The sequence below is a fragment of the Lutjanus erythropterus genome, chromosome 20 (genome assembly GCF_056507025.1).
Source record: "Lutjanus erythropterus isolate fLutEry1 chromosome 20, fLutEry1.hap2, whole genome shotgun sequence".
In the NCBI taxonomy this organism is placed as follows: Eukaryota; Metazoa; Chordata; class Actinopteri; order Lutjaniformes; family Lutjanidae; genus Lutjanus; species Lutjanus erythropterus.
This window is the reverse complement of record NC_139336.1, coordinates 20,117,584-20,145,163: the sequence shown is the minus strand read 5'-3', so window position 1 is coordinate 20,145,163 and position 27,580 is coordinate 20,117,584. Positions and strand designations below refer to the sequence as shown.

The window sequence follows — 27,580 nt, the reverse complement described above, 5'->3', positions numbered from 1 at the left end:
GTAATTTTTTGCCTTGGGTGTTGCTGGTCTACCACTGCCTCGATCAGTTAGTTAGTTTGTGTTATTATGTCACTGTCACTTTAAAACACACAAACTGACTACTCGAGGCAGCGGTAGACCAGCAACACCCAAGGCAAAATGAGCAAGTGTGAGTGTTACTTGGCTTCTATAACGGCAGTTTCCCATCAGAAAAGGCTGTCTGACGGCAAGGCAAAGTGGTGAAAGTATTCTAACATAACGTACACTTCAACTGATATTAATTTTTGAGATGGACCTTTTTTAAGTGGCTTAAATACATGTTGTTGCTGACCATGTCCACAGCAGAACACTGCTAAACTTCCGTGCTGGTACTATTTCAACCTCAGGGCGTATCACGAACATCTAGTGTAGGTAATACACTGACTATTGAAATGTACCTCATACAACCCCACTTCACATAATCTGAACTATCCCTTTAGGTTTAAACAAGTACATACTTGGTAAAAATGATTATTTAGTCATCTTAATACTGCAGAATAATGACAAGAGTAAACTACATTAGAAACTTGGGTAATACTGTCACTGAACTGTATTTTGGCTCCTTAGATTATTGGAAAAAGCTCTGACTTGGCGTATTTATCTCAAGGTTTCCCCTGAGAGCATCTCGGATGAAAAGGTGCAGCAGTAAATGGGTCTTCCAGGGGTTTCCCCCCAATGGTCCAGGCATGCAAAGGCCCCACAGCAACCGAACCGACGGCGGCCTGCTGACCAATCCTGGAGACGACCCGGTGCACCGCCACCGGCTGCTGGAGCAGAGGCGCCTCCATGTGCATGTGAGGGGCCCGAACACCAAGAGACTGAGGGGCAGCAGGAGATGATACTGGGACCAGGCGACATTGTTGCTGTACACCAGACTTAAATATGTGAGTGTTACTGGGAACAGCTTTGGTGGTTTCATGCCTCTTTCCGAACGGTGCCTGGAGGAAAACATCAGACGCCTCAGCAGGTTTATAAGACGCAGAAGAGGAGGAGCTGCTGAATGCCATCTTGCTCTCTTTCGCTGGTGTTTTAAAAGGGGCCAGCTGGAAGACATCAGAGGTGACTGGTCTCTGTGGGGGCTGGAACTGGGACACTTGGTTGACAGGTATAAACTGTAGGCTGGTGGAAGTATCTGGTGTTGTAATGTGCTGTATGTGCCTCTCATCCGATGGCAACATGTGTTTATTATGGACACACGCAGCAGTCTTCTGCTGGATCCTCTGCCTCTGACTGTCCTCAGTGAACCGCACAAAAGCCGCGGTCTGAGCGGCTCGCAGTACATTACTGTTGAGCTCCCTCTGCAGGTCTGTGTGTGGAAATAATGAGAGAAAGGTCATATATGAAGATGCATTGCTGAAAAGCTTTGCTGACCTCCAAATCACTAACATATAACTGCATAAAATATAGTTATGCCTATTAAACATCATAATAAGAAATGGTAAGGAATATTATTTGTATTATTTACATGTGTATTTTATTTTTAGAGTTCCAGCATTGTTTTGCTACCATTTATGTTCTATATTCAAGCCAATTTTCCACTTTGGTGGACAACTGAGTTCTATTATTGTTTACCTGGACAATCTTTATTAAGTAAATTAAAGTCTAATGATATAACACTGCACAAAGGAAGTGGAAAAGTGGAAAAGAAAAACAGTAACAAGGACAAAGGTGTAACATTTTCCTGTGTTCTTTAAACTGCATGTTCTGAATGTGATATTTATCAGCAAACTCAGACAGGTCATGTGAAAAAAAAGCCCAACATACCCTGGAGTTCTGAGACTGATAGATATCTGTTCCCAGCCTGTACAATAGTTTAGCTACTAAGAGCAACAGAATGTCTGTGGCTGTGATGGATGAAGAGGTTAAACACAGAACTCTTCCCCAGAATTTGAAACAGACTGGGATCTGGGTCCCGTGTGAAGCTAGAGGTCAATTTTTAATCCTTAGACATGGTTGATTTATTATTTTTTATTTAGTTTTCAAGTCATAACCATACAACCATACCACTACTGACACCTGGGTGCTTGCATTTGCCTTGAAAAAAAAAAACGATTCACGACAAAGACACACACACACACACACATGCTTATAGATATATATATATGAATAAACTCAAGACAAGCATCTTTTATAAAGACCTGTTGAATTTGGTTGTTGGAGATATTATGTACTGTGTGGATCACCTTACAGTTGAAAGTAAACTCGTCTGTGCTCTCTGGTGGATAAACTATCTGCAATAAAATGTTTCACGTCAATATATCAGTCAGGCTCTGGAAACAATCCTAACCTGCTCAGTAGCAGATGTGAAAAAATGATGGAGTCATAGTCACAAAAATGTAAATAAAACAAAAAAACAAAAATGGACTGGCATTTTAATGGGGCATGAAGTTGATGTCGATGCTTACCTGAGTAGAATTAACCTGCTATTTGAGCAGAATAAGAATTTTGTTAGTGCATCAGACAACTGAACCTGCTCGAAAATATTATGCAACAAATTAACAAATAACTTATTATATAATTTTAATCTTATTCTCATACAGATACTTTTGCATGCAAGTCTGATGAGAAGCAGTTAAAAGAGAACTCCATGGATTTGTTGTACTCCTATAAAAGTCTTGGACTAATGATGGACAGTTTAGGAACAAAAAAGGATAATAATCGATACAGCAGAACCAGAGATATTGTCGTTGTTTTACTCTTCAATTATGTGGGGAAAACACATTTTAAAAGATTAAACTCCTGGCTATTAAACCTTGTAATGGGTCAACCTCCTTGTTATTACTTTTTTTAAATTAAATTTAGACGTCAAGTCAGATGGAAAATTTGACGGAGTTGATGTCTTACAGAGTTAACAAAATATTACTTATTTCACTTATTTCCCTCATTTCACAGCACAGTTGCAGTGAGTAGCCATTTTATTCTTTAAAGTTTAAAGTTCTTAACATTAATCAAAATGCACATTTTTAAACAATAATTCTTATTTATCTTTGATGTAAAAGGCTACAGAGTTGACATTTTATGGTTGAGACACATGATCGCAATATTATTTAATGAATTTGCCAAAAAATAGTGAGATAGCTTAACCTTTTTTATACCTAATTAAACCATGTTTTAATTAGGTAACCAAAATCTGACTGAGAAGACAGGAATCTGGGACAATTTTAAAGGGTCCAACCATTTCCTTAAAATAATTATTTTAAAACAATGGAACAGATTTTTTAAATGTCTGAAGTTGTGAGTTTTTGTCTGGGACAAGGAAGTTTTCTGACACAGAGCAAGTTTAGAAAAATAAAAAAAAAATAAAACAGCCCCAAACATAACAGTAATTAGTAATATGTAATATATTACATTTGAAAGTAACTTTCCAAAACTGAAGATGATATCTAGTCTCATATCACAATATCAATTTAATACTGACACATTGCCCTGCTCCCTTAGTTTGGAGCCACAAAAGGCTTCAAAATGTGTTTTAAGATCAGATTGTTTAAAGCAAATATTTTAAATACAAATATAATTCAGAATTTTGACAAAACATTATGAACCCAATAATTCTGTGTATATATCATGTACTTTTGTTGCATTACATTAATCAATTTTCTAAACAAGGACATAAATAAACCTTACAATCAATACTCGACACGTTGACATTCACATTTGTATTTTATTTGCCATCCCTTTATAATTCTTTAATTATCTCACAAAAATAGAAGGAGCACACGATACCACAGCTCTGACGCAGGTTTGGGCCATAAAGACAAGAGGCGTCTCAAAACACTCAATAGTATCAGATAATTGACAGCTTTCATTTTTGGCAAAACAACAGAGAAAAAGGAGGGGCGTCTGTTTCACATCGAGGACTAATCTCACTACCTGCTTGGCTTTTATTGATTACAACAGCACACTGGCGGCTACAGGGAGAAGAAGCTCGGGAGTTGCATAGGTTCAAACAGTAACTGCAAATGATTGAGTTGTTCAGTGGAAGGATCAGAAAGATGATTTTAAAAAAAACAAGCTTTCAGCTTCACATGCAGTGCCCACTGTAGATGCACCTGGGAGCCACTCCTGCAAGCTTTAATTTGTTTCTAAGATAAAATTATGTCATTCAAAATTCAAATCAGGAATTCAAAATACTGTCAGTTTTGGGGGTTAACAAATAAAATTGAAATAGGAGAGAAACAAATATATTTAATCACATTATTATGAATTTCTTGACCATTTATCATCAAAGAGGATATGAACAGGTCACAACCTGTGCTCCCTGATTTTGGCACTATTTTCAGATTCTGAAATTTAAGATTCAGTTTTGAGGTGATTTATTTTATACTGCTGCCTTGACTTCAGTCATTCAACAGCTAACTACATTTTTAAGTGGAATAAATATAACTTGTATGTGAAATCAATTAAGATTTGTGCACTTCCTCAGCATCAAACCACAAGATGACTGATTTAGCATTCATGATTCTTGTTTTACTTAAATAATAATAAAAAAAACTATTAATCCTGATCATTTAAACTTATCTCTGAATTACCTTCCAGTTCTTCCAGATCTAGTTGATCAAACAAAGACATAATGCACTATAAATGCTATTTGAAATCACTTTCTAACATGCAAAATGAAATAAAAAAGTTGGAGGTAGTCTTCCCACTGTTATGGAAGCTCATATCTGTCAGTGTAATGAAAAAGAAAATCCTGTAAGTCATTATAATGAGAAACTTTCTCAAAATAATGAGTTGGCATCTAAAAATACTGAGAATTTTTCTCAAAAATAATGAGTTAATATCGCAAAATTATGAAAACCTTTATTAAAGTAATGAGTCTGTATCTCAAAATGAGAAATTTTCTCAAAATAATGAGTTCATGTCTTAAAATTATGAGAAATGTTCTAAAAAAAAAAGCAATTTTCTCAAAATAATGAGCTCATATCTTAAAATAATGAGAATTTTTCTCAAAATGAGCACTTTTCTCAAAATAATTACTTAGTATCTCAAAATAATACATTTTCTCAAAAATGAGATAGTATTGCAAAATAATGAAGACCTTTATCAAAATAATGAGTTTGTATCTCAAAATAGTGAGAAACCTTCCAAAAATAATGACTTCCTTATCTCAAAGTAATGAGTTAGCATCTCAAAATAATGAGAAACTTTCTCTAAATAATAACTTGGTATGACTTAGTATGTAATTATTTTTAGAAAGTTTCTCACTCTTGCTCTTTGAAATACTAACTCATTATGTAAGGAAATCTTTGAGAAACTATTTTGAGATATTAACTCATTATTTTGAATAAGTTTCTCATTGTAATGACTTACAGGATCTTTTTCTTCAGCATATTGGCAGAAATGCACATCCATACCCCGTGATCATGCATGGGAAGCAAAATAACTTTGTTTGATCCTACAGAAACATTTATATTGCTGATTGGAGCTGATCTTTCAAACCCTGGACAGCTGACTCAATGCTGCCTGATAACCAAATCAAACCAATGCTACAGCAGCGTCGCTGTTTAGACTGGCAGATTAAACTTTTTCACACTTCACAGAGCCCCTCGCACACATCACCTATCAGACAAATTCTCTTCACCGCAATATGGAGCGCAGACTTCCGGCGGACAGCGAGACTGGGGAGCAGTAAGCCAATACTTATCTCAGAGAGAGTGATGTAGCTCTGACTTCCTGAGAGAATTTAGGGGGTGGGGTGGAGGGGTGGAGGGGTGGGGCTGTGCTTTCAGAAGAGATTTTAATGACAACGTGACCGTCGCCATGTTTGCAGCAAACAACAACACAAGTAGGCTACTGGAAAACACATCCAACAATTCTGACTCCACGCACACACACATACTTATCATTAACACTGTATACCAACACACATGAACATAACATTCAACAACACTGCCATGCTTTTTGATATGAACTCTGTGATCACTAAAACCGGTAAAGCAAAACAAAGCTTTACAAAGCACAAGTTCAGAAAAGAGTTTCTAGTTTTTAGCGATGAAATGAAACAAGAGGTTATTTACGCTCCCCACTTTCCAGAAAACTGTCGACTGTTTTGAATAAAAATATAATCCTTCGTCAGTCCATGTAAACAAACATAACACAGGCTCGCGTTCTGTTCACAGAGGAGGAGGAGGAGGAGGAGGGTGGAGTAAGACATGGGATTCAGCCTAATCTCCAGGTTGAACAAAGACTAGGATTATCATCTATACATTTGAATGTACTGACAATAATTGAGTAGATATAACCAAGAAAAAAACTTTCTCAACACACAATTCCACAAAGAGGAATGAAATATTTATATAGAGTATTCTTCAATATTATTCAGTGATTATGGTGTTAAGAATCATAGATATTTTTTATTATAGACTAATATTTATTTCTTACATTCATTCTCTAACACTCTATTCATATTAACATTTATTAACAGGAAAACAATGTCATTTTTCATTCATATATATATCCATATACGGAGTGTATATATCGATATATATGTGAGATTTCACAAGTAAAGCAATATGTTTTCCACAAGTAAAGCTTTATGACAATGACTTGATATATACATGGGAAGAACCAATTCTATGGTCTGGATAAGAGCCCGCAGGGTAGCAGATATCTATTTACATAAATCAGGAGTAACAAATGATAGGAATGTAAGAAAGATTGCACAATGCGGGATGAATGTTTGTGTTATTAATAAAATAAAAGGTGAGTGAGTGAAAATGCCATATTAGACTGTTTCTGTTAGTGCCAAAAAATGACCTGAATAGTCTCTCTATATATATTATAGCTATTGTATTTCTACTATTTCCTATTACTGTTGATTACTCAAATTATTTTCATGATTTCATGCATTTTCTATTGATATGGCACACTGCTATAAACACTGTTAAATGACTGATTTGTCATTTAATTCCAAAACAACCTATTGCTTGCCTTGACGATGAAGTGAAAAATAAGCTTAAAATAATAGGTCCTTGTCTGAAAAGTACAGTGCGTCTGGAAAACAAGTTCACCTTGAATTGTCGGATGTTGTTTTGCAGTTGGATTTTGAGTTTCAGAGCTCCACCAGTCAGCAGTTTTCTTCACAGATTATTTTATGGCACTTCACTGTTTAGTCTGATCAGGGAAAGTTTTAGGCTGGGTTGGACCAACAAGGATTCACATTTAATCTTTTTGGTCTTTAAATTATGTTGCACCAAACTTCAAAACTATCTTAAAGTTAAAAAGTTGAAACCCCACATAAGCCAGCTAACTAGGCTAACTAACTTTTTAACTAGCTAACAAACAATGTAGTGTTTTGTTAACTTTTTAGCTAACTAGCACACAACATAATGTTTTGTTAAGGAATAGCTCCTGAGCGCACTGAAATTTATTTTCTAATTATCTATATTATAAATAGATTTGGGTAATCAAATATATCCACATTCATTAAACTCAATTTTAAATCTGGAATTACAAATTCTACATCCAGCTTTGTTAAACTCTGATTTGATCTAATCTTTGTTTAAATTAATCTTCGTTGGTGCAACCCAATCTTAGTGTCCTCTCTCTGACCCAATAACTTAGTGTTGCGTTAGCAGGACGTGTGGTTATGGCTGTGTTGTTTCCAGATTGTTTGATAAGATTTTTCAGTCTAATCTATAGCAGCTTTAAATTGTTAAAGATATTCCATTCCATACAGCCCTGACAGAGGTAACATTTATGCTACTGTGCAAATCAGGCTACATGACTAAGTTTCCCTTTTATAGAGGAAATGAACTGACCTCATTTCAACAAATGCTCATTTAACTTTTCCATGGTTTTACTTTAAAATGTGCAAATAAATCTGGGGAGGAGAATTTAAAAAGGCAAACGACGACAAATTCACTTGTGCACCATAATAACTACAACCACTTATAACTATGCCTATTGTACATTACAACAATGATCTTCTATTGTTTGCTATTAGACATAATGCAATATTGTTCAAACAAACGGGATAGCAATATTATATCCTGATTGACAGAAAGATGTAATGGCTTGTAATGGTTTAGAAAGGATGATGTTAGTGTACTGGCCACTCTTTAACTGATGGACGATAAGTGATGTGTGGAGACTACAACAAAGAGAAAATGTGAGTGAGAGGGTGAGAGATGAGAGGTGAAGAGAAGCCAGATGATGCAATCGATACGGCAGAGAGGGCAGGAATGAAGAAGCACTGAAAGGCGAAGGTTATTTCTACTGTAGGAACTAGAATGGAGATGACAGCCGGGGGGGGTTGCAAGAAGCTAGCTATGACAACAGTGTTGATTGCCGTTATGCTATGCCAGTCTATAATCCAGTGTTACAGCTTCTACTGGGGGGCGGGGAGTGAGGGGGGGGGGCGCGCCTACAAGTCGATGAGCTGGTCCACCAGCAGCAGGGAGCGCGCCAAGCTGGGCAGGCTGGATTCAGAGCCGCCACTGTTACTGCGCGAGTGGCCTCCTGAAACTGGCCGGAGAGACAAGAAGGAAGGGGGAGGAAGGCAGGGGAGGAGACGAATACAGGCAAACACAAGGGGGGGGGGGGGAGCAGAGGAGCGGGAGTCACAACAAGCAAACACAGCAGTCAAGGAGGGGGAGAGAGAGGTCAAGAAAGAGAGAGAAGAGAGGGCAGAATTTACCCTGTTAACGTCTACTGGTTTTAAAACATTCTTAAAGGGATAGTTCAGATTTTCTGAGGTGGGGTTGTATGAGGTACTTATCTTATTTCAAGTCACTTGCTTTTTACTGATATTACTGTTTGTTTTTACTAGTTTCACTGTTTTATTATCTTTCATTATATCTTAACTGCTCTGACTGCCCTTTTTTTTATAACTGTATAAATAAGTGCTTCTTAGCTTGTTTTGAAAAGCGCAAAATACTGAAGATATTATTATTGATAGTCAATATATTAGCTATAGTATATGTGGGTCGCCATGCCTCCAGTTTGTTGAAGCAGTAGAATTACCAGCGTGGAAGCAAAACAATGTACTGCCGTGGACAGGGGCAACAGCAACACATATTTTGGCCAACTGGAAACCAGTGTTATAATAAGCCAAATATCACTTTCTCCAAACCAACCAAACTCCATTATCAAAATTAATAAAAGTAAATTTACCTCAAAGAACACAGGAGTTGCTGGTCTACCTCTGTCTTAACCGTTTAGTCAGTTTGTTATGGTGTGACTTTAGTGCTTCAAAGTGACAGTTCAGAGTAACACAATAACACAATCAAACTAACAGACTGACGCACTGGTAGACCAGCAGCTCTGTGTTCCTTGAGGTAAAATCACTGTTTTTGCCAAAGGAGTCTGGTTGCTTGGTAGAGAGTGATATTTGGCTTATATAATGATCATTTTTCATCTGAAAATGCTTATAGACAGTAAGATAAAATGGCAAAAATATTCTAAATATAGTGTATATTTAAACTGATATTGAAGGTACTTCTGCTTTTCTAAACTGGAGGTGTGTTGAAGGCCATCTACTGTAAATAATACAATGACTATGCATAATACCTCATACACCACTTCAAATAATTTGAATTCCCTTTAACTCTAAGGATGTAAAAATAGTGAAGGCACCTGATCCTGTTATCAGCAGGTTTGACTAATCCATTCATTATTTATCAAATTAGCATGCAACGCAGTGGAACCCATAAACCAAAAGATCAACCCGTGTCACCCACCTGTGCTTCCTTGTGGAGAATGTAAAGACTCACCTTGGGAGTTCTTTCTGCCTGTGACGGGAATAGGATCGAACTCGTCCTCTGTGCCGGCCTCTGCACTGGCCTGTTGGGGCTCGAAGTCTGAGATCAGGAGGGACGAGTCTGCAGGGGATAAAAGATAGGAGGGTTGTTGAGGTAAAAGTATGAAAGCCGGAAAAAGTTTTAGGTGAAGGAGTGAAAAGATTAGAAAAATAAGCTCTGGTTTTTCCCTCAGTACCTTCCTCGACATTATATATATATATATATATATATATATATATATATATAAAAATCAGAAAGTCAGCAGTTACTGCAAAAACATGTCAGAAGCTCTCCAAAGCGTGTTTGATAAGATATTATGAGAAGAGATCAGCAGCAATTAGGCTCATGCAGCTGGTGGTCGGGCTGTAATTCAGAGTTGGCACAGAGAAATGCCTTCATTATTCAGCCAAGAACCAACAACTAAACCACAGCTGTGGAGCGCTCAATGTCGGACACACAAGACGGTTTTATAGATTGTTCCACTCAAAAGAAGCACTCGGTTATCTTTCTAAAACTAGTTTTTGATTTTTTTTCATTTACTTTAATGTTGAAACTTCATGAAGTTATGGGGATAAAGGTAACATAGTCTGTCAGGATGAATTTGGATCAGATGAGTTTGTCAGGAGGTGATGGAAATGCTTCTGCTGCCACCCAGTGGTTGAAAACTTCAGCTTACTGCACAAAATGTCACTAAAGTTACAAATGTCACTCCACAAGTAGTTGGAAAGTTTATGTTTGTTTTAGAGTTTTTCTGCCCTCTTGTGTTGACAACAGCTTTAAGCCCAACTACCGTCAAATTGATTTGCTTTCTTAGAATTTTTTTTGTGTGCTACAGCATCCATATCAGCTCGATGAGCCTCATCTTGTGTGAACTTCCTCCAGAAAATTAATCGGAAAGCAATAGGAAGAAATTTATATTTTAAATTTAAACATTTCATGACGGTGTCCCCTGAATTTGTTTAATTTGTTGAATACTGTCAGCTCTGTCTATATAGATGGCACAGATGGTCACATTAACAGTCAGCGGCCAACACAGACTTTGGACAACAACCCACATTAGCTTTCCTGCTAAAGTGTCCTTATCTAACTTCTAAACACAAATACGCATCTTGTCCTGAAACTTAGCTGGTTGAATGAACGACCAAACAAAAAAAAAGTAGAATAAAGTGCATTGCTTACTAGAGCTGCCCCTTTACAGTCGACAAAAAGTTAGAAAGAAAGGAAAAGTCTTTGTTGAGTTTTCATTTATCCGTTTGTCGCAGAAAAAAAAAAACACCTCAAACTTCATTGAGGAGTTGCACCATACCATTAAGCCCCGAGGAACACAGACTCTTGTAACACTGTGGTCACTGGTGCACTGTTGCTAACAGCTCGAGTGAGTTAATTTGTAAGTACACATCATTCATTGTGTTTAAGTCTAGTAATATTTGTTTTGTGAAGTTGGAAGTTATTTATCCCCATGTTTTGAACAACAAAACCTGAGAGATTGCACTGTGTTGAAATAAATTACCTAAGTGTCCGGTCTCCATGCTGGTTTTTCAGACACATTTAGAATCATTAGCATCTTTGCTGTTAGCATTTAACAGGCGGCTAACTTTGAGCCCCAAAATATGTATTTCAATAATTAAATTTGTATCATAAATGTGTGAAGACATATCAGCTAATAGCCTGAACTAACAACTACTGGTTGACTAAGAAAATCTTTAGTTGGGGGCAGCCCTACTGCTTACATCGGTTAGCAGGCTGCTTAGCTAAATAACACTAGATGATCAGCTCCAGCACAATAAACAACACATAAACATACCTGTAAATATCATTAAAGTTCAGTTAGATGTTGTGGTCCTTACTCTTCAGTATTACTGCTAACAACACACTGTCTAACTGTGGCTTCTATGCTGCAAAGCAAGTTTATTTAATTTGTCTCTCTTAGTGCCTGTTGTTCAGTAGCGCAGCCTGCCAGCTGCTCAATCAAACTCAGACACTGACATGTCCCTTCAGCACAGACCATTTTTCTTCTTTTTGATAGTAAAAAATTAGCAATACATTAAAAAAACAAGTTAATTAAGTTGAAAGTTCATTTCAACTGCAAAAAGGAATGACTGATTGTAATTTCAGCTATACTTCATGGCACTTTTTTTCTGATCTTAAAAGATCCACAGCAGTTACAAATTTCTCTCAGCTATACAAAACTGGGTCTAAATAAAATGTAGCATAAAACAGACAAACCTTATCACTGGAAGACAACATCTAATCAAAGTTTGTTCTTAGTAGTTTTAAATATTTGGCGCTAATGTGACGAAACCCTTCTGTGACTAATTAAAAAGCATCGTCTTACCTGCTTTAGGCTGTGTGGAGTCTCCAGACAACAGGCTGAAATCATCCAAAGCAGAGGCTGCGGAGGTGGGAGCAGAAGAGACGGAGGAGGTGGCACTGCTTGCTGGGGGAGGGGCGGACGGACCGGAGATCAGGGAGCAGCCCAGGAGAGAGTCATCTGTAGTGAGAGGATCTGAAACAGGCCAAAGGTGGACAGAAAAGAGAGTTAAGTTTAGTTATGGCTCAAGCACGAAGACAAGGCCACGGTTCTAAGATATAATCATCATACACCTTCTGATTTTGGGTTCTTCTTCTTTTTGCAAAGCTGAAGGATAACAACAATATTTAAAGATCAAGAGTTTGACACAACACAGAAACATATTATGTTATGTGTTAGGTGTTATTAACCACTCAACCAGATTTGAACAATTAAAATATCATGAGAAAAACTATGACTCCTCCACATCACTGATCATGTTTCAGGTTTGCCCAAAAAAATCCTGGGCACAGAAACCCTGACTGCAAATACCACCGAAGAAATAAATAAATGGAATGCATTTTGAAACACACAGACCTTTTGCAGCCTCTTCCACAGAGCCACCAAAGGGATCAGACAATGACAAGAGGTCGGGAAGCATGAGTGAAGACGTGTCTGGAGATTTGAGTCCTTCAATCAGCTTCTCTAAAGGTCAATCAAGAATTGAAGAGACATACTTGAGCCAAGTGCAAAATCAAGATCAACTGTAGCAACCACAACTAAGAAAAAGAGAAATATTTACCTGGGGCATCTGACAGTTCGATACCAAAAGGATCAGGGACAACCAACAGTGAGGCTCCTGAATCCATATCAAGAAGGGTTGATGGTTTTTCAACTGGGACACAGAGGCAGTGTTTTAGAGCAGGTAGATAACGGATTTATAACATTCTCTATAAAGCCTAAAAATGAGCTTTAAAATGTATGTGTGAGGAAGCTGATGAAGCAGATTTTTTCAGTTGGGTATGTGTCATTACAAATGCTTGTTTGGGCAGATTGCAACAATTAATACCAAGTCAAGTAAGTATGTGTTATCTGTAGCTGGTATTAACTGCAGTTTCTTAAACATTATCAAATTTATTCACAAGTCTAAATAAGTAGAAATTCCTTGAATGCATGTTAAACAAACCAACAGAGGAAATGAGGAAACTTGAGCCACACTTTAACCTAATAAGTCTATGAACAAATAAAGTCTTTAACTTTCCTAACTTGTTAAAGGAAACGCATAAAAAAATCAGTGGGTACATTTGCTGGGCTGATCAGCAGTACTGTCTCTTTAGATTAACATCATTAGAGTAACGTCACTTCTAGTATTCTGACTGAACCCCTTATTTTATTTATGTGATGCACAGAGGCAGCCCTGGCTTTCAGAAGCTTCTTAAAGCCATCAGATTAATGGATGAGGTGCATTGAGATGCTTGACATTACATTATTCAGACTGATACTGTACAATGCATTATATGGCATCGGTAAAGTGAAGTGGGGACAATTTTTTGCTGTACATCTCTTGTACTGATCTAATATTTGTGATGACCAGTCATTAAATGCCGCTAAAAGCTAAAATAAGATAATTTTCTCCCCCAATATTCAGTGTTAAACTGACCCAGAAACAAACTGATGCTCCTGCAATGATCTGAATTTCACTGTTATTTCCCTGACAACACAGAAAAACACATTTGCTTGTTTTACAAAATATGCTCACATATGTGTCTCAAATTTGGTAATCAAATTCTGTATTTAATGTGATTTTGCTGTTAGGATTGTTCTATTGTATTTCCCTCCATCCTGAGAGTGGGATCCCTCCTCTGTGGTTCTCCCTGAGGATGAGTTTGTGATGATGTCACTAAATGGTCAGTGAAAGTTTCATGGGTTCAGGTTCATGAAAAAGAGAGAGAAGGAGAAAACTGAGACATACCAGTCTCTGGAGGTGTATTATCCACAGCTGAGGACTGCAGGCCTGGTATCAACTCTTCAGAGGATGTTGGCTCAAGATCTGAAGGTGCGTCTGGAAGAAAGAAACACAACTTTCAACAGTTAATCACACATTAAAAATATTTAAAACACAATGTACACATGCACATCAACTCTACCAGCAGGCTTTTTGTCTTCAGTTTTGAATTCGTCTGCACTGAGATTGGAGAAGTTGTCATCGTCAAACGGGTTCCATGCAGGTTGAGTGGTTGTGTTGGTGGCACCGCCAGACGCAGGAACAGCAGCTCCAGATTTGCTTTGGTCCTGTCCTGCATCCCCAACAGGCTGGGTGGTACTTGGTTGAGATGTAAGTGACCTACAGGTTAAAAACACATACAAAATGTCATAAATAAAACAAACAGGAGAAGACCTGAGTGTCACTCTTCTTCAGGCCAGTTCTAGTATATATGGCACTTACTGAGCAGTGTCTCCATTAGCTGCTTGTGGCTGCTGTGAGGTGTCACTGACTGGGACTCCGGCAACGCTGCTCACTGTGGCATCACTCGGTGTGCGCTCATGGCCTCGTTCTTCGGTCTTTGGAGAAGCAGGTGGAGTCTGATCAAAAAAACACAGATCAGGGAAATATTTCATGGAAGATCTCACAAGTCACAGAAACTCTCACAGCCAACTGTGTTTAACTGCTTGACACAAATGTGTGGACAAGCCATGTCATTAAGTTTTCATTTCACTCAAAGCCACAGTTTTTGATGAGAAAACGTGTCTAAGAGAAGCAAAATGGTTGATAGATTTAGGAGGTAACAAGCAGGGATAGTACAGTTATTCTTTTTTTTTTTCTCAAATAAGGAAAATTTGAAACAATTGAGGGATGGATGGATGAAAAGAACAAATGACACCCACTTAAAAGTTTATAGACAAATACAAAGCTCTACAGTGATGATAATGTTCAGATACTGCAGAGGGCCACTCACTGCCTCAGCCGCTTTTTGGCTGATCTCGGTGGAGGCGGGCTGAGCCTGGGCTGCTGATGGCTGAGTTATCTGCTGCTGAAGAGATGCAGGCAGCTGACCAGCGGTCGGTTTGCTGGGTGAAGGCTGAGCCGCTGGCTGCTGAGCCTGGCTGGCCTGCTTGCGTCGGGCTGGGCGCTGAGGCGGAGCCGGGCTCGATGGAGTCTGGGCTGGCTGCTGGGAGGCGGCGCTGACCCCGGCTGGAGGTGTGGTCTGTTGCTGAACTATCGGCTGTGCTTGTGGTTGGATGTCAGCTTTGGTCACTGGTGACACGACTGCTGCTGCTGTTGTTGTGGTCTCTGCTGCTGCAGCTGCAACTGGCTGCACTGGCTGTCACACATGATTACATTTAAATCTCAAATGACTTCCTGCTCCAGGTCCCAAAAGCAACTGTGATTTTTTTTTTTTGTGAAATGTGTGTAATGCTGATATAAATGGTGTCAGTGTAATTTGTCAGTACGTACCTGCTTCTGTGGAGTCACAGCCTGATTTGAATTGTTTTGTGCCGGGATGAGAGGCAGGGCTGAAGTCTGTACCTTCTGTGACTGCAGAGCTGCAGCTGGCTGAGAGAGGTCTAAGCTGACTCCTGTGAGATGTTAACAAGAGCACAGGCTACACATTAGACAGCAGCATTGGAATATTCTGTATCTTAAAACCATGTTAGTTTGTCATGTGCAGACAAGAGACACAATTAATCAGTCTACATATTTTCATTATATTGTTGTGCTTACTAAATGGCGTGAAGACAATGCCCTTTTCATTAATGGAATTAAGACTAAGGAGTTGTTTTTTGTGACTCAACATAATGCCTATTATTCACCTGTTGTAATTAATGACCAGGTGTTTCACAGAGGAGACGAGGGGATCTGTCTGTTTGTCACTGAGAGGAGGGCTGCTGTCTGATGGGGACATCTTAGATGCAACAGTTAACTGGCTTTGTAAATTAATAAAATATAGTTAATTAATTATAGTATTTCTGGCACCAGCTAGTGAGGGCGGTGTCATTTAATTGTTTAGCCAACTAATTGTGCAAGTACTTATTCAGTTGAGACCCTAAATCACATCATCTTTTTTTCAGTCAGAATAAAATGCTAAATCTACCATTCCCATGAAAATCATGTCTCATACTACAAATGCAACATCTGTCAAAATGATTACAATATGTTTAATTTATATATTGTTCAGTACTAATGCACAACAATTTAAATATAAGCAATATAAAAAGTTTACTGGAGCATCTGAGGTAATATTTATCTTACATGTAATCTGCAAAAGAGGATTATATGATCTGTTAAATGCTGGTAGAAGACATCAAAGTGATTAGTAACAGGTACAAAAAGTGATATCAACAGCAGCTGCGTTCAGAGTGCAGAGAAAATCATTACATAATCACTTTGGGCCTGTGGTTATCCTGCTTTAATTTGCACGAGTCTTAACCTGTATTCTTGATCTGTTCCTGTTGAGAACTGCAGCATTTATTGTGTGCATTGAGGATTAGAGGGATTCCTGTTTTTATGCACATCTTTATTCAGAAGCTCAGTTTCATCTCCCTATGATGAATAGGAGAATAAGAACGGAGCACTGTACATACCCACAGGCTGAGCTGCACCACCAGGGAGATTAGCCCGCTTGCGAGGGGTGAGAGCAGCAGGCTGGATGGGTAGGATGCCAGCCGCAGGCTGGGTATGGGCTGCTTTGGGCCTCTGGCGAGGGGTGATCGAGGTTTCAGTGGTGGGAATTGGATCCGTCAGTCTGGCAACAAAGGGAGCATGTTGGCCTTCGTGTTAATCATGGCCAATAGTGTTAACATAATTATTAAATGAGTATCAGAATACTGATTGTACCTAATTACTTCCACAGAATGTAGTGTCACTACAGCTTTATTGGTAATACAATGTAAGCAGGTCATGCTTGCCTGGGCTTAGTCTGGCTCTTCTTTGCTGCAGCAGCCTCACTTGCTTTGACTGGCTCAGGAAGTTTAGAAGGAATCGGAGAATTCTGGATTATGGAAAAAAAAATGTATAATTGTTGAATTTCCACAAGACAGCAGTATCAATGACAATGGTAGACAGGCAAAACTTGGTGATTCCTGCAGTTGGCAGTTACTGTAATAAAGAATATAGTCAGTGCTGTAAGCATTTCCTGCTGCATGCAACTGATGAACTGGACTAGATTTTCCTCCCACAGTGTGAAAACTGACTGGTCAGGCAGTGAACCAACTGTATAGCAGATTCCACTAAATACAACATGGAAATCGATCCCTGTTGACAGAAAGCCAAGAAAATCCAAATATTTCAGCTGACGTTGGTGCTGAGAGAGACTGACCTTCACATTCTGAACAGGGCAGGTCCGCTGAGCTAGTTTAAAAGCAAAGTGGGACACCTGGTAGATATCTGGTCTTTTGTCTGGGTCTGGCTCCAGCATGTACCCTAAAACACACCATGAAAAAACAAGAGTGAGACTCCAAAAATGGATGAAAGGAAGATATCCATGCTTCAATCACAAGTGAAAACTCAATTTGATGTTGCCGAAGAATGATCAGTGTTTAAGAAGGACTAACGAATGAGGCAGTGAAGATCATAAGAGTAGCGGGAGTTATCTGGGATGGTGAAACTGCCATCACAGATGGCCACCTGGCTTTCACCAAAGGGCAGAGTGAAGAAGCACAACTTGTACAGCAAACACCCCAGCGCCTGGAGAAGACAATCACATGCACACCCCATCGCACCAAACAAAGACAGAGGAGGAGAGGAGAGAAAATTAATCTGAAAATACAAATAATACACAGTAAGTCACACAGCAAACATTTTCCCCACTAAATAGTAGCTGGTTTAAGGTTAAAACCTATGTATTCAGTCATATCACAGAAGCAAACCTTTTGGCTTTTGAACTATTGAAAAACTTAAAATTTTAACTTTTTGTTTTTAAGAAGAAACAACCACTAAAACTCATATCCCCAACTTAACAAACCTACACCAGGTTTCTCTTGGAGATCAGTTTATTTACCACAGGCTTTTTCACTCACCCAGATATCTGCTTTTGTGGTGATAATCTTGTTGTTGTAGAGGTTCACCATCTCAGGGGCACGATATGATAAAGTGGTGTACCTGAAACAAAATAGGAATAAATTGGTAGGAACTGAACAGGAGAAAATTAGTAAGAAAACTAACGGTTTTATGTGTGGCAGTGAAATGAAACAGCCTATCAAGTGTTATATGCTCATAAATACAAATGAAATAAGTGATTTTATCTGTAGCAAATTCAATTTTGCATCAAGCAAAGCCTGTTTTGCACATACATCAAAATATTTACAGTGCCGTCTAGAAACCTACAGTCCATATGAGGAAGAGGTGAAAAATTCAATTAGTCAAATAAAAACAACAATAGAGCTCATGAATGAAAAGCTGCTGACAAGTTTCTGAGCAGCCATACCTAAAAGGACTGCTAACAAATGAGAGCTGCAAATATCACCAAAGCGGATGAAAAGAGGCACAAACTTTTTGATCTCTTCCTCCACGGCGGCCACTCCTTCAGTCTGCGGACTCTGGAACTTGTTGGTGGCGCTGCCAAAGTCACACAGCACATAATGACCCTTGTCATGCAGGAGGATGTTCTCCACCTGCAGAAAACAAAAATGACACCCAAAGGCTTTATGATCAAAGAATGTTTATATCACATCAAAACTGTTCATATTCACACATGCTCTTTCTTGCGCTCGTTTGCATGACCACTTTCTTGCTCTTTCTCGCTTTCCCCTATCATGCTTAAATAGCCTGGTTTTTCAGCAGTTTTTACCAGGCTGAATGTGGTTACGCATTGCTCCAGTTGAGTGAATATATGCCGGTTTGTTTTGACACAGCCTACATACAACCTTATTTTTATTTTCTAGATCAAAATGCTGCCAAACCACACTGTTTACGCACCATAATCTCTCCCTTTTTGCTGATAACACCATCCAGGCCAGTGAGCCATAGCAAGGAGAGAGGAGGGCTGCTGCAATAGTTAACTGGCTTTGTAAATGAATAAAATATTGATAAATAGTATAACTGACTCATATTTCTGGTGCCTGCTAGCGAGGGCTGTGAGTTTGATCCTGCTGATCCTGTCCAGAGCAGTTCATTCCTTAGCTTTTCACATCAGACGTCCTGCTGCTGCTTCTCCAGACTTGGGGGTGTGTCGACCACCATTTACTACCTCATACAACCCCACTTCAAATAATTCGAACTATCCCTTTAAGCATTCTCCTCAAGGAGATGGTGCAGTATTTGACCCGTTCTGACAGAAGTTTCTTGCTTCCTGCAACATGTGGACTTGAGTTAATGATTAATACAGAAATAAAGGTGAAACCAGCTTCACGTTATGACACACACACTCTCATTATTTTCATTTTTTATGCAAATCAATGCAAAAAAAAGGAATATTTCCATAAGAACTAAATCTAGTAAGTGACAGTAACTTAAAATTGATACAACCACAGTGTAGCTGACTGTGTTTTGCAGAAATTGAACTATTTGAGGTATTTTGACAGCTGACAATCTCTTCTCCCCTCCTATTAGAGCCTTCCATAATTAAACAGCTTCTACTCACACAAACATATCAATCACGATTCTTCAAAAGACCTCACACAGCATGGTGATCTACATTTAGTAGGCGTTTCCCCTGTGTTAACACAGGCTGCCTGCCTGTCCCATCCTACGTATTGCAGAGCATCACACAGAACACGAGTGGCAAAATGTATCACCTTAAGGTCTCTATGGATGATGGGTATCTTGCGCTGGTGCAGGCGAGAAACAGCATCACAGGTGTCACAGAAGATCTGCAGAACCTCAGCCTCAGTGAAGCCAGTCTGCAGCCTCTGGTTCATCAGATTGACCACCTGCCCTCCTGTAAAATAACATCCAGTTTATACAGTAGGACATGACTGAATCTTAACTTATATTTTACAACAATGATGCTTTTAAAGAGACACTTTACTCCAAACTCAAAAATACACATTTTTCCTCTTACTTAGTGTTTTTACAGGTTTTGAAGAAATATATGCTGCCATTCAAAACTTGTCTTTTTAAGGGATGACCCTGCTTATTTCAGCAGGACAATGCCAAGCCATATTCTGTATTACAACAGTGTGGCTTTGTAGTAAAAGAGTGTGGGTACTAGACTGGCCTGTATGCAGTCCAGACCTGTCTCACACTGAAAACATGCTGCGCAGTATGAAGCACAAAACACGACAACAGACTCCAGACTGTTAACAACTGAGGTCATACACTGTGCAAAAATGGGAAAGAATTTCACTTTCAAACAAAAAATAGTGTCCTCAGTTCCCAAATGCTTACTAAAACAAAGGTGATGCATCATAGTAGTAAACATGCTCTAGTCTCAACTTCTTGGGAATATATTTCAGGCATCAAATTCAGAATGAGTGTATATTTACAAAAAACAATTAAGTTTATCAGTTTGAAGATTTAACATCTTGTCTTTGTACTGTATTCAACTGGATATAGGTCTGAAAGGACTTGCAAATCACTGTTTTCTGTTTTTATTTACTTTTCAAACAGTGTCTCAACCCTTTTAGAATCAAGCCTGTATTTTTGACGTGGGATGAACTTTTAATCACTCACCAGCATACCTATCCTGTAACACATGTTCAAGCTGAACCTGAAAGTGCTGCTTAAACTCATCATCAATCGCAGCCCATTTTCCTTTCATCACTCACCTTTGCAGTAGTCCATAAGTATGAAAACCTCCCACACATCCCTCGATCCCATAGCTGTAATACTGGAATCCAGATAACCAACAATATTCTTGTGACCAACAAGGTCTTTCTGCAAAAACACAAACACATGTTCAAGAGCATTAACGAACAACTGTGAATAAAGTTTGTAACAAAAAAACCTAGTGTTGAGGTGATGCATAGTGTTCACATATTATTACGTGACTGAAGATGGCCTCATTTTCTACTTTGAAAATGCCACCCGAACGACTAAATGATTTGAAACACAAAGAAAAGATGGAAAAGGCAGGGAAATATTTTCATATTGTGCCGCCATGAATTTTAATGCCATAACTCTTCCATTCAATCTGGTCAGTGCTGTTTTGGGGTGCAGTGTGAGGCCATCGCCTGTAGAGGGAGCTGCAATGGAGAGCTAAAATCAGGAAGCTATTAGGCAATGAAAAAATGTCAAGCACTGCAGCTGAGGTGAAGCACTGTCTGTCTGCCAATGAGTGAGTGTGTGTGTGTGTGTGTGTGTGTGTGTGTGTGTGTGTGTGTGTGTGTGTGTGTGTGTGTGTGTGTGTGTGTGTGTGTGTATGAATGGAAGAAGGTGAGTAAAAGAGAGAATGAATAAGACTGTGATATAAAGTAATCACATAAGATGAATAAAGATGACACCACACATCATCTGTAACTAAATATTTTAAGGTCTTCTAGTGTTTGTTTCAAAAGCAAAACTAGGCCCTATGTTGTTACAATGTACTGTCTGTAATTCTGTTTAATGTTTATGCATTCACTCTTTTTGTAATTTGACCATCCAGTGCTTCCTTCCTTCCTTCCTGAATGTTCCTTCAGACATAAAAGAACAGATTCTGTGTTTGAAATCGGTGAATGATGGAGTCCAGCTACAAAATATGCTTCAAAACTAAGAAATAACTCTTCAAGGCTGCCAATGGAATATTTACACATTGTGGTTAGTGTCTATTATACATTAAATAAATCCCAGTTCTGCTCTGATATCTATCAGATCAAATGGTTGGATGATACAGGGACATTCCTCCTTTCCAGTGTATAGGATTTACAGGGATTTATCAGCAGAACCTGGCAGAAATTTAACATAATTTTCATCCGTATATTTTCATTAATCTATATTCACCTGAAAATAAGAATTGTTGCTTTTGTTACCTCAGAATGAGCCCTTTATGTCAACAGAGAGAGGGCGTCTCTGCCATAGAGGTCTTCATTTTTCGCCACCATCTTTCTATGGTAACTCTTAACGAAAAAACGAAACACTGGCTGGAAATGGACTTTCAGGGATTTTTTGCGGTCTGCAAGTTCACTGCTAGACGCTACAGAATCTTACACACTGGTCCTTTAAATCTATAGCGGGGATACATTCAGTGTCATTTTTCAGGGATACAAGCAACCGACAAAATTTGTCATAAATTTGTCAAAGACCTCACTGGGGAACAACTACTCAAATCTTAACAACGAATGCTGGAAAAATAACATCCCATCAAGAGCTAGATAGTCCTTTAAGAATTGATGTCCATACAAAAAACGCCTACAATTCATCATCAGGAAAGCAGGACATGTAAGACAATACAATGAAAACAAAAACAAAGCACACCAAGAACCAGATGAATAAATACAGTACAACTATCCAAACAACCCTGCTGCAGGCTGTGTGTGTACCAAATTCAGCACTTGTTCTTAGTTATTCTGGATAGAGCAGAGAACTTGCATCTGTGGATTTCTTGGAAAAATGCAGGCACAATTAGAGTTTCAAAAGACATATGCTTTATTTTTGACTTTGTGCGCAGTTGGAAAGCTTTAATATGTAACATTTTTGCATTTAAGTATCTAAAAGTTCTAGACCTATGCTATATATTTTATTGAGTTGAGTACTTACATTATCCCATGTTTCTAACAACCGTCAAACCCAGAGAAAAACGCAACTTATTCACGGTAGCAGTGCATTTCCAGCTGCTAGTTTGCAATAAGTTCCAGGAAAACACAGGACATGTCAGAGACTGACGAAGGAAACAAGACTGAACATGATGCGAAAAAACTTTAAGTCATTACCTCATCTGTGAACATGATTTCATGCCAGACAGCAGGAATAGATGCTAATTTTATGAAGCACTGGCCCCATGGGCCACCAAGCGCATACATTTGGTGGTCAAATTTTAAATGTATGTTAAAACAATACAGAAAAGGCAATGTAACGCAACTCAACATAGCCTACCTTAACTGTGACACTTGTGTTGTCCACTTTTCACATAAATTGTGATGTGGTGTTTCCTAATGGGTCATATTCAAGCTACTTCCACGATAGGTGACTGGCAACAAGTACTGTTCACTGTTTATGCTGAATGTTAAACCATAAGGCACAAAGGAATCAGGATGTTTGGATGTTTTGTTAAGTATGGGGATAAAACTAAATAAAACATATTTGGCAGCCACAGACTAACTTATTATGAAAAATATTAAACCCTGGATAGATTTTCATCAGCAATGGTGGTTGTTTAACAATGAAAACAACAACTCCCACAATCCCATGCTACTTCACTATATCATCACACTATGCCTTTTGTTATTGTTTTAAAGTGGGAGACCCCTAGTGACAGAACTTAAATATTGTGTGTTTACCCCCAACAGAAGATCACATGAGCTCAGCGCGAGAACAAGCAAGAGAGATATTTGATCTCAGCAACTCACCATAATTTGAATCTCGCATTTGCACACCTGCAGGTCATGCTCATTGTTGACGTACATCCTCTTCAGAGCACAACGCACCCCTTGATTTGTTCGCACAAGGAACACAATTGCAAAACCCCCTGCAGGATTGAGAAGGAGAGCAAATCAAACAAATGTCAGTCCTCAAAGAGATGATAGCATCAGAGTCTTGACAGTGAACAGTTAGGAAAAAATCTGAACACATTTTTTACCAAATTTAATTGTAACCAAGACTTTCTGTGAAACTCTAACATCAAATAATTCTCACAAGTTTTCTTAGGGCATCATTATTTTGGAAATTTAGCTGACATGCCTAATTGTTACACCCAATTACTTCAACAACTGTGGCAATTTGTGTTCATGTAGCCTCACATCAACACAGACAATCAGGACCAAATGGTGCAGCCTTATAGCGTTATGTATTAGTCATGTCATTGCTGCAGGGTTTACGTAGAGGCCTACATTGAGGCCTAACCATCTGGTATATCTCAGACCACAAATTCACTTTGCCGAGTTTAGTTGTGACAGAGTCATCAATTTCAGGCAGGCATTGCGGCTTCTACTGCATCCTCAACTTGGCATGTGTGAAATGCTATTGCATAGCACTGAAGCACTACAAATCTATAAAGAGATACAGATGGACATGTGTGCAGGTTGAGCGTCCACTTCTAATGCAAATATTGATATACAGTAACTGCAGACATTCTGATCAGTAGTACAACCGTGTCCTCCTTTATTACTCTCTTACTCAACTATTATACTGTGCTACAGGGGTTGTTCGCTCACATGGTGTTCAAAGAAACTGTTTAACTTATTCAAAACATTAGAAACACAAATATAAGAATAACCAAAAGACTGTATTCCCAGGCTAAAAATAATGAATAAAATGACTTTGTTTTGGTCGAGTACAGGCCTCTACGTCATGATCAGTAACTTGGTGCTGATACCCAACAGTTTTAGAGGTGGCCTAACCCTGGTATTTATAAATCAGGGCTGCAAAATATGGTTAAAAAAAATCCTAATGCAATTATTTTGACAGATACTGCAGCCGTGATATGATTAGTTTAGTTGATTAGTGGGAATTATCATTTTTGCTGAAAAAACCTACTGAAATCATGATAATGTAACATTTTTGTTTGTTACAGACAAGATTTGTAGGCCAGGACATCTCTGTTGTGCTACAGTGCTTCATTATTATTATGACCGGTAAAAAAGACATATGATGATTATTTTGACTGAAAATGCAATTGCAATATGCAGTACAATAAGTGGGAATGACCATTTTCGCATCATAATTTACATTTTAACTTTGTTTTGCTCACATACATTTTAACTTTATCAAAAAACTGCATTTTCTACAATTTGGATTTTGCACTTGGCCATATTGCAATTTCAATAATACTTTGATTAATTGTGAAGCCCTAATTCACAGTTTGAAAATGGTGAAAATGAGTTTATTTTGGTAAAGTGTCAGCATCTGCTTCAAAATCAGTACTTAGGTGCTGATGCCCAACAGCCTTACAAAGTGCCTTCCCTTGGATTCCATTAAGAAATCTAACAACTGTGTGTGATATGCATCTTTGCTCTATGCTAACCTTTATTTATTCATTTTAAATCAAATGCCTGTTCTAACTGTGCTGCACCAAGTAGATTTCAATCTACTTAAATCACACCTCTGAATCATAAAACAGCTAACAGGAATTTGTTGTACCAAACATGTTGATTACTACATTTCAAACAATGTATGTTTCTGTATCTTTTCTGTATTTTTTTTTTTTTTTACATTATATTCTGTAGGTGTAAGAATATTAGACTTTTACTGAACTTTATACTCCCTGATACTGATATCAGAATCAGCCCTAAAATTCAGTAGTGGTTGTTCCCCAATTCTAAAGCTGCAGAGGATAAATAAAAATGACTTTGTTTTGTTCAAGTAAGGCCTCTACTTCAGCATCAGTTGCTTTGCCCAACAGTCTCAACTGCTCTAACTGTGCTGTACCAGGTAGGTTTCTATCTCCTTGAATCACACCGAATCATAATCATAAAACAGCTAACAGGAAACTGTTGTTAGTCAGAGTGCAGCTGAGAGAAGGCCTCTAGTTTGCATTTATGTATCCAAGATACATGGATGCACAGCTCCATCATTCCTGTGAGGATGGCATAAGGTTACATCCCTGCTCTGTCACGTGACTCATGCATTTGGCTGGAGCATGCAGGACACACACATACATAAATATCCTCTCTCTAACAACATGCATGGAAATAAAAAAGATCTGTCTGGCCTGTGCATCCTCCTCTCACCTTCAGCAATGATTTCCTCCACAGTGACTTGGTGTCGCCCGACAGTGAAGGCTCTGCCAATGAAATTTCCGCCTGCATGACTGGACCCAGAGCTGCCACCTCCTCCTCCAGAACCAGGCCCGGAGCTCACCAACTCTCGACGAGAATCAAAGAACTTCCTCATGTTGTCGAGGAGGAGACAGGAGGACTATTTTTGTGGCTTCAATCACAGGCGCACAGCTTGTTTCCTGTGCTCTGAATTATTGCACTGATAGATAATCAGATTGTAAACCTAACGAAGTCTATTTGCAGCCTCAAAAACATGCAGTGACGCCTTTGTCACTTATGATGATGTTGAGACAACCCAGATTTTTTTTTGGTGGCAAATTTCCCATTTGCCTGCCAACACAAGCCAGTTGGTGGTGATAGCTAGAGCGGTTGCGACTAGCCGCCGTTATGTAAGTGAATTACACCACCCAGGAGGCTAAAGCATCTCCGGAGAAAGTATTTCTTTAGCTATCCATCCAGCTGTTCATGGTCGGGCTGCTGCTGCTGATGATAACATTAGGTCCTTCTCCATCTCGTCCAGCCATTACCCAGCTAGCTAAGTGCTAGCTACTTAGGCGCTATGACATTTCGTGTAAGGTTATCCAGGTTATCCCCTGAAGAAGAAGATAATGTCTTCGACTGCGATGTATCCGACGTGTAACTTGTGTGATACCGTTGCCCGAAAAAATCTTTCCATCCTCAGTCAAGTGGAGCGAACCGTTTGGTGGCACATAGCTGCCGTTTAGCTATTTAATTGCTTCCATTTACGATAAAACTATGATTTTTGTAAGCTAACGCGTTAGCGCGATGCAGCCTTTCATCAACACAAACAAGCGCAGAGACGACAGCAAACTAAAGCCTCCGTCTGTTGAAACTGCTAATGACAAACCACAGAATTTGACATCTACCAAAACATGAGACAGAGGTTTCAACCCAGCAGCCTAATCTCTGCAACCACAGCAATCTTTGGCTGCCAGCGATATCGCAACATCCTAGCTGTTGCTGTTGACGCGCGGACGGAATTGTGGGAATTGTAGTTCAAAGCGCAGCTGCAGCCTCCCTTCCCCCTCGCCTGTGTGGTCATATGCCGCGTTCAAGTCATATCGCTCAGCCCATATACGAACGGTCGAAAAACTATATGGGAACCCCAGATTTGCGAAACTCTCGCGATATTTAGAAATGTGTCGTTTCTTCCATGCGCACGTTGTACAAACTAATCATGTTTTATAACGTGGCAGTGTTGTGGTTAAGATCTGGGCAGGTTTCGGGGCAGAAAACACCGGTAATGATAAGAAAAGATCATGATAAATGTTCAAATGATCGGTCTCGCGAGATCTTTTGCGGGTTCCTTTCTGGACACGACCAGACCAGGGAAACCGTTCATGCCAGCCTGATTTCACTTCGAATATATAAGAATTTTATGGAACAGTCGATATCTCCTACATTGTGAAAAAAAATACTGTAGAGTCAATAAACCATTGGCGAAATAAAGTAAAAAAAAAAAAAAAATACAGTGTTACAAGTAAAAGTCCTGCACTGGAATTTTTATTTGAGTAAAAGTAGTATAATCAGGAAAATGTGCCAAAAGTGTTAAAGTTAAAGTGCTCAAAACAGAAAATGGCCTTTGTGACTGTTGTTACTATTCATAATCATGTCATTTGATTATTATTACCCATGCATTAATGTAAAAATAAGATTTTACTGTTGTACCTTTGACATGAAATGGTAGGGTAAACACTATCGTAATTTATAACAAAACACA

General features: G+C 38.8%; 1 protein-coding gene and 1 long non-coding RNA gene across 3 annotated transcripts; both read right to left on the bottom strand.

The window, feature by feature from the left end:
* Nucleotides 1-362: 362 nt before the first annotated feature.
* Nucleotides 363-26,916, bottom strand: LOC146308434 (AP2-associated protein kinase 1-like). 2 transcript variants are annotated; one of them, XM_084746516.1, is made up of 20 exons: nucleotides 25,792-26,914; nucleotides 23,473-23,591; nucleotides 20,755-20,863; nucleotides 19,783-19,925; nucleotides 18,539-18,660; nucleotides 18,067-18,148; nucleotides 17,602-17,734; nucleotides 17,367-17,470; nucleotides 16,957-17,039; nucleotides 16,633-16,793; nucleotides 15,506-15,627; nucleotides 15,006-15,371; nucleotides 14,495-14,631; nucleotides 14,196-14,392; nucleotides 14,021-14,110; nucleotides 12,851-12,943; nucleotides 12,646-12,753; nucleotides 12,094-12,264; nucleotides 9,732-9,839; nucleotides 363-1,324 (listed from the first exon to the last, which is right to left on the bottom strand). In XM_084746516.1, exons 1-20 carry the CDS (start codon nucleotides 25,952-25,954, stop codon nucleotides 621-623), a joined length of 3,315 nt encoding a protein of 1,104 aa, XP_084602642.1. In that variant the 5' UTR covers nucleotides 25,955-26,914; the 3' UTR covers nucleotides 363-620. The 2 variants fall into 2 exon arrangements, with proteins under 2 accessions (XP_084602642.1, XP_084602643.1); XM_084746517.1 differs by lacking the exon at nucleotides 363-1,324 and adding an exon at nucleotides 7,796-8,484 and having other exon boundaries at nucleotides 25,792-26,916.
* Nucleotides 3,660-7,242, bottom strand: LOC146308435 (uncharacterized). Its single transcript, XR_014772663.1, has 2 exons — nucleotides 5,164-7,242; nucleotides 3,660-5,099 (listed from the first exon to the last, which is right to left on the bottom strand). It is a non-coding gene; the product is annotated as an uncharacterized LOC146308435 (long non-coding RNA).
* Nucleotides 26,917-27,580: the final 664 nt, after the last annotated feature.

What these genes read in the sequence shown, in the direction of transcription:
- LOC146308434 (XM_084746516.1), bottom strand. Translation starts at nt 25,954, where the DNA reads ATGAGGAAGTTCTTTGATTCTCGTCGAGAGTTGGTGAGCTCCGGGCCT. An exon ending in ACTTATGGACTACTGCAAAG is followed by an intron (nt 19,926 to 20,754) that starts GTGAGTGATGAA and finishes GTTATTTTACAG; the next exon opens with GAGGGCAGGTGGTCAATCTG. An exon ending in TCATCCATAGAGACCTTAAG is followed by an intron (nt 18,661 to 19,782) that starts GTGATACATTTT and finishes TGTTTTCTGCAG; the next exon opens with GTGGAGAACATCCTCCTGCA.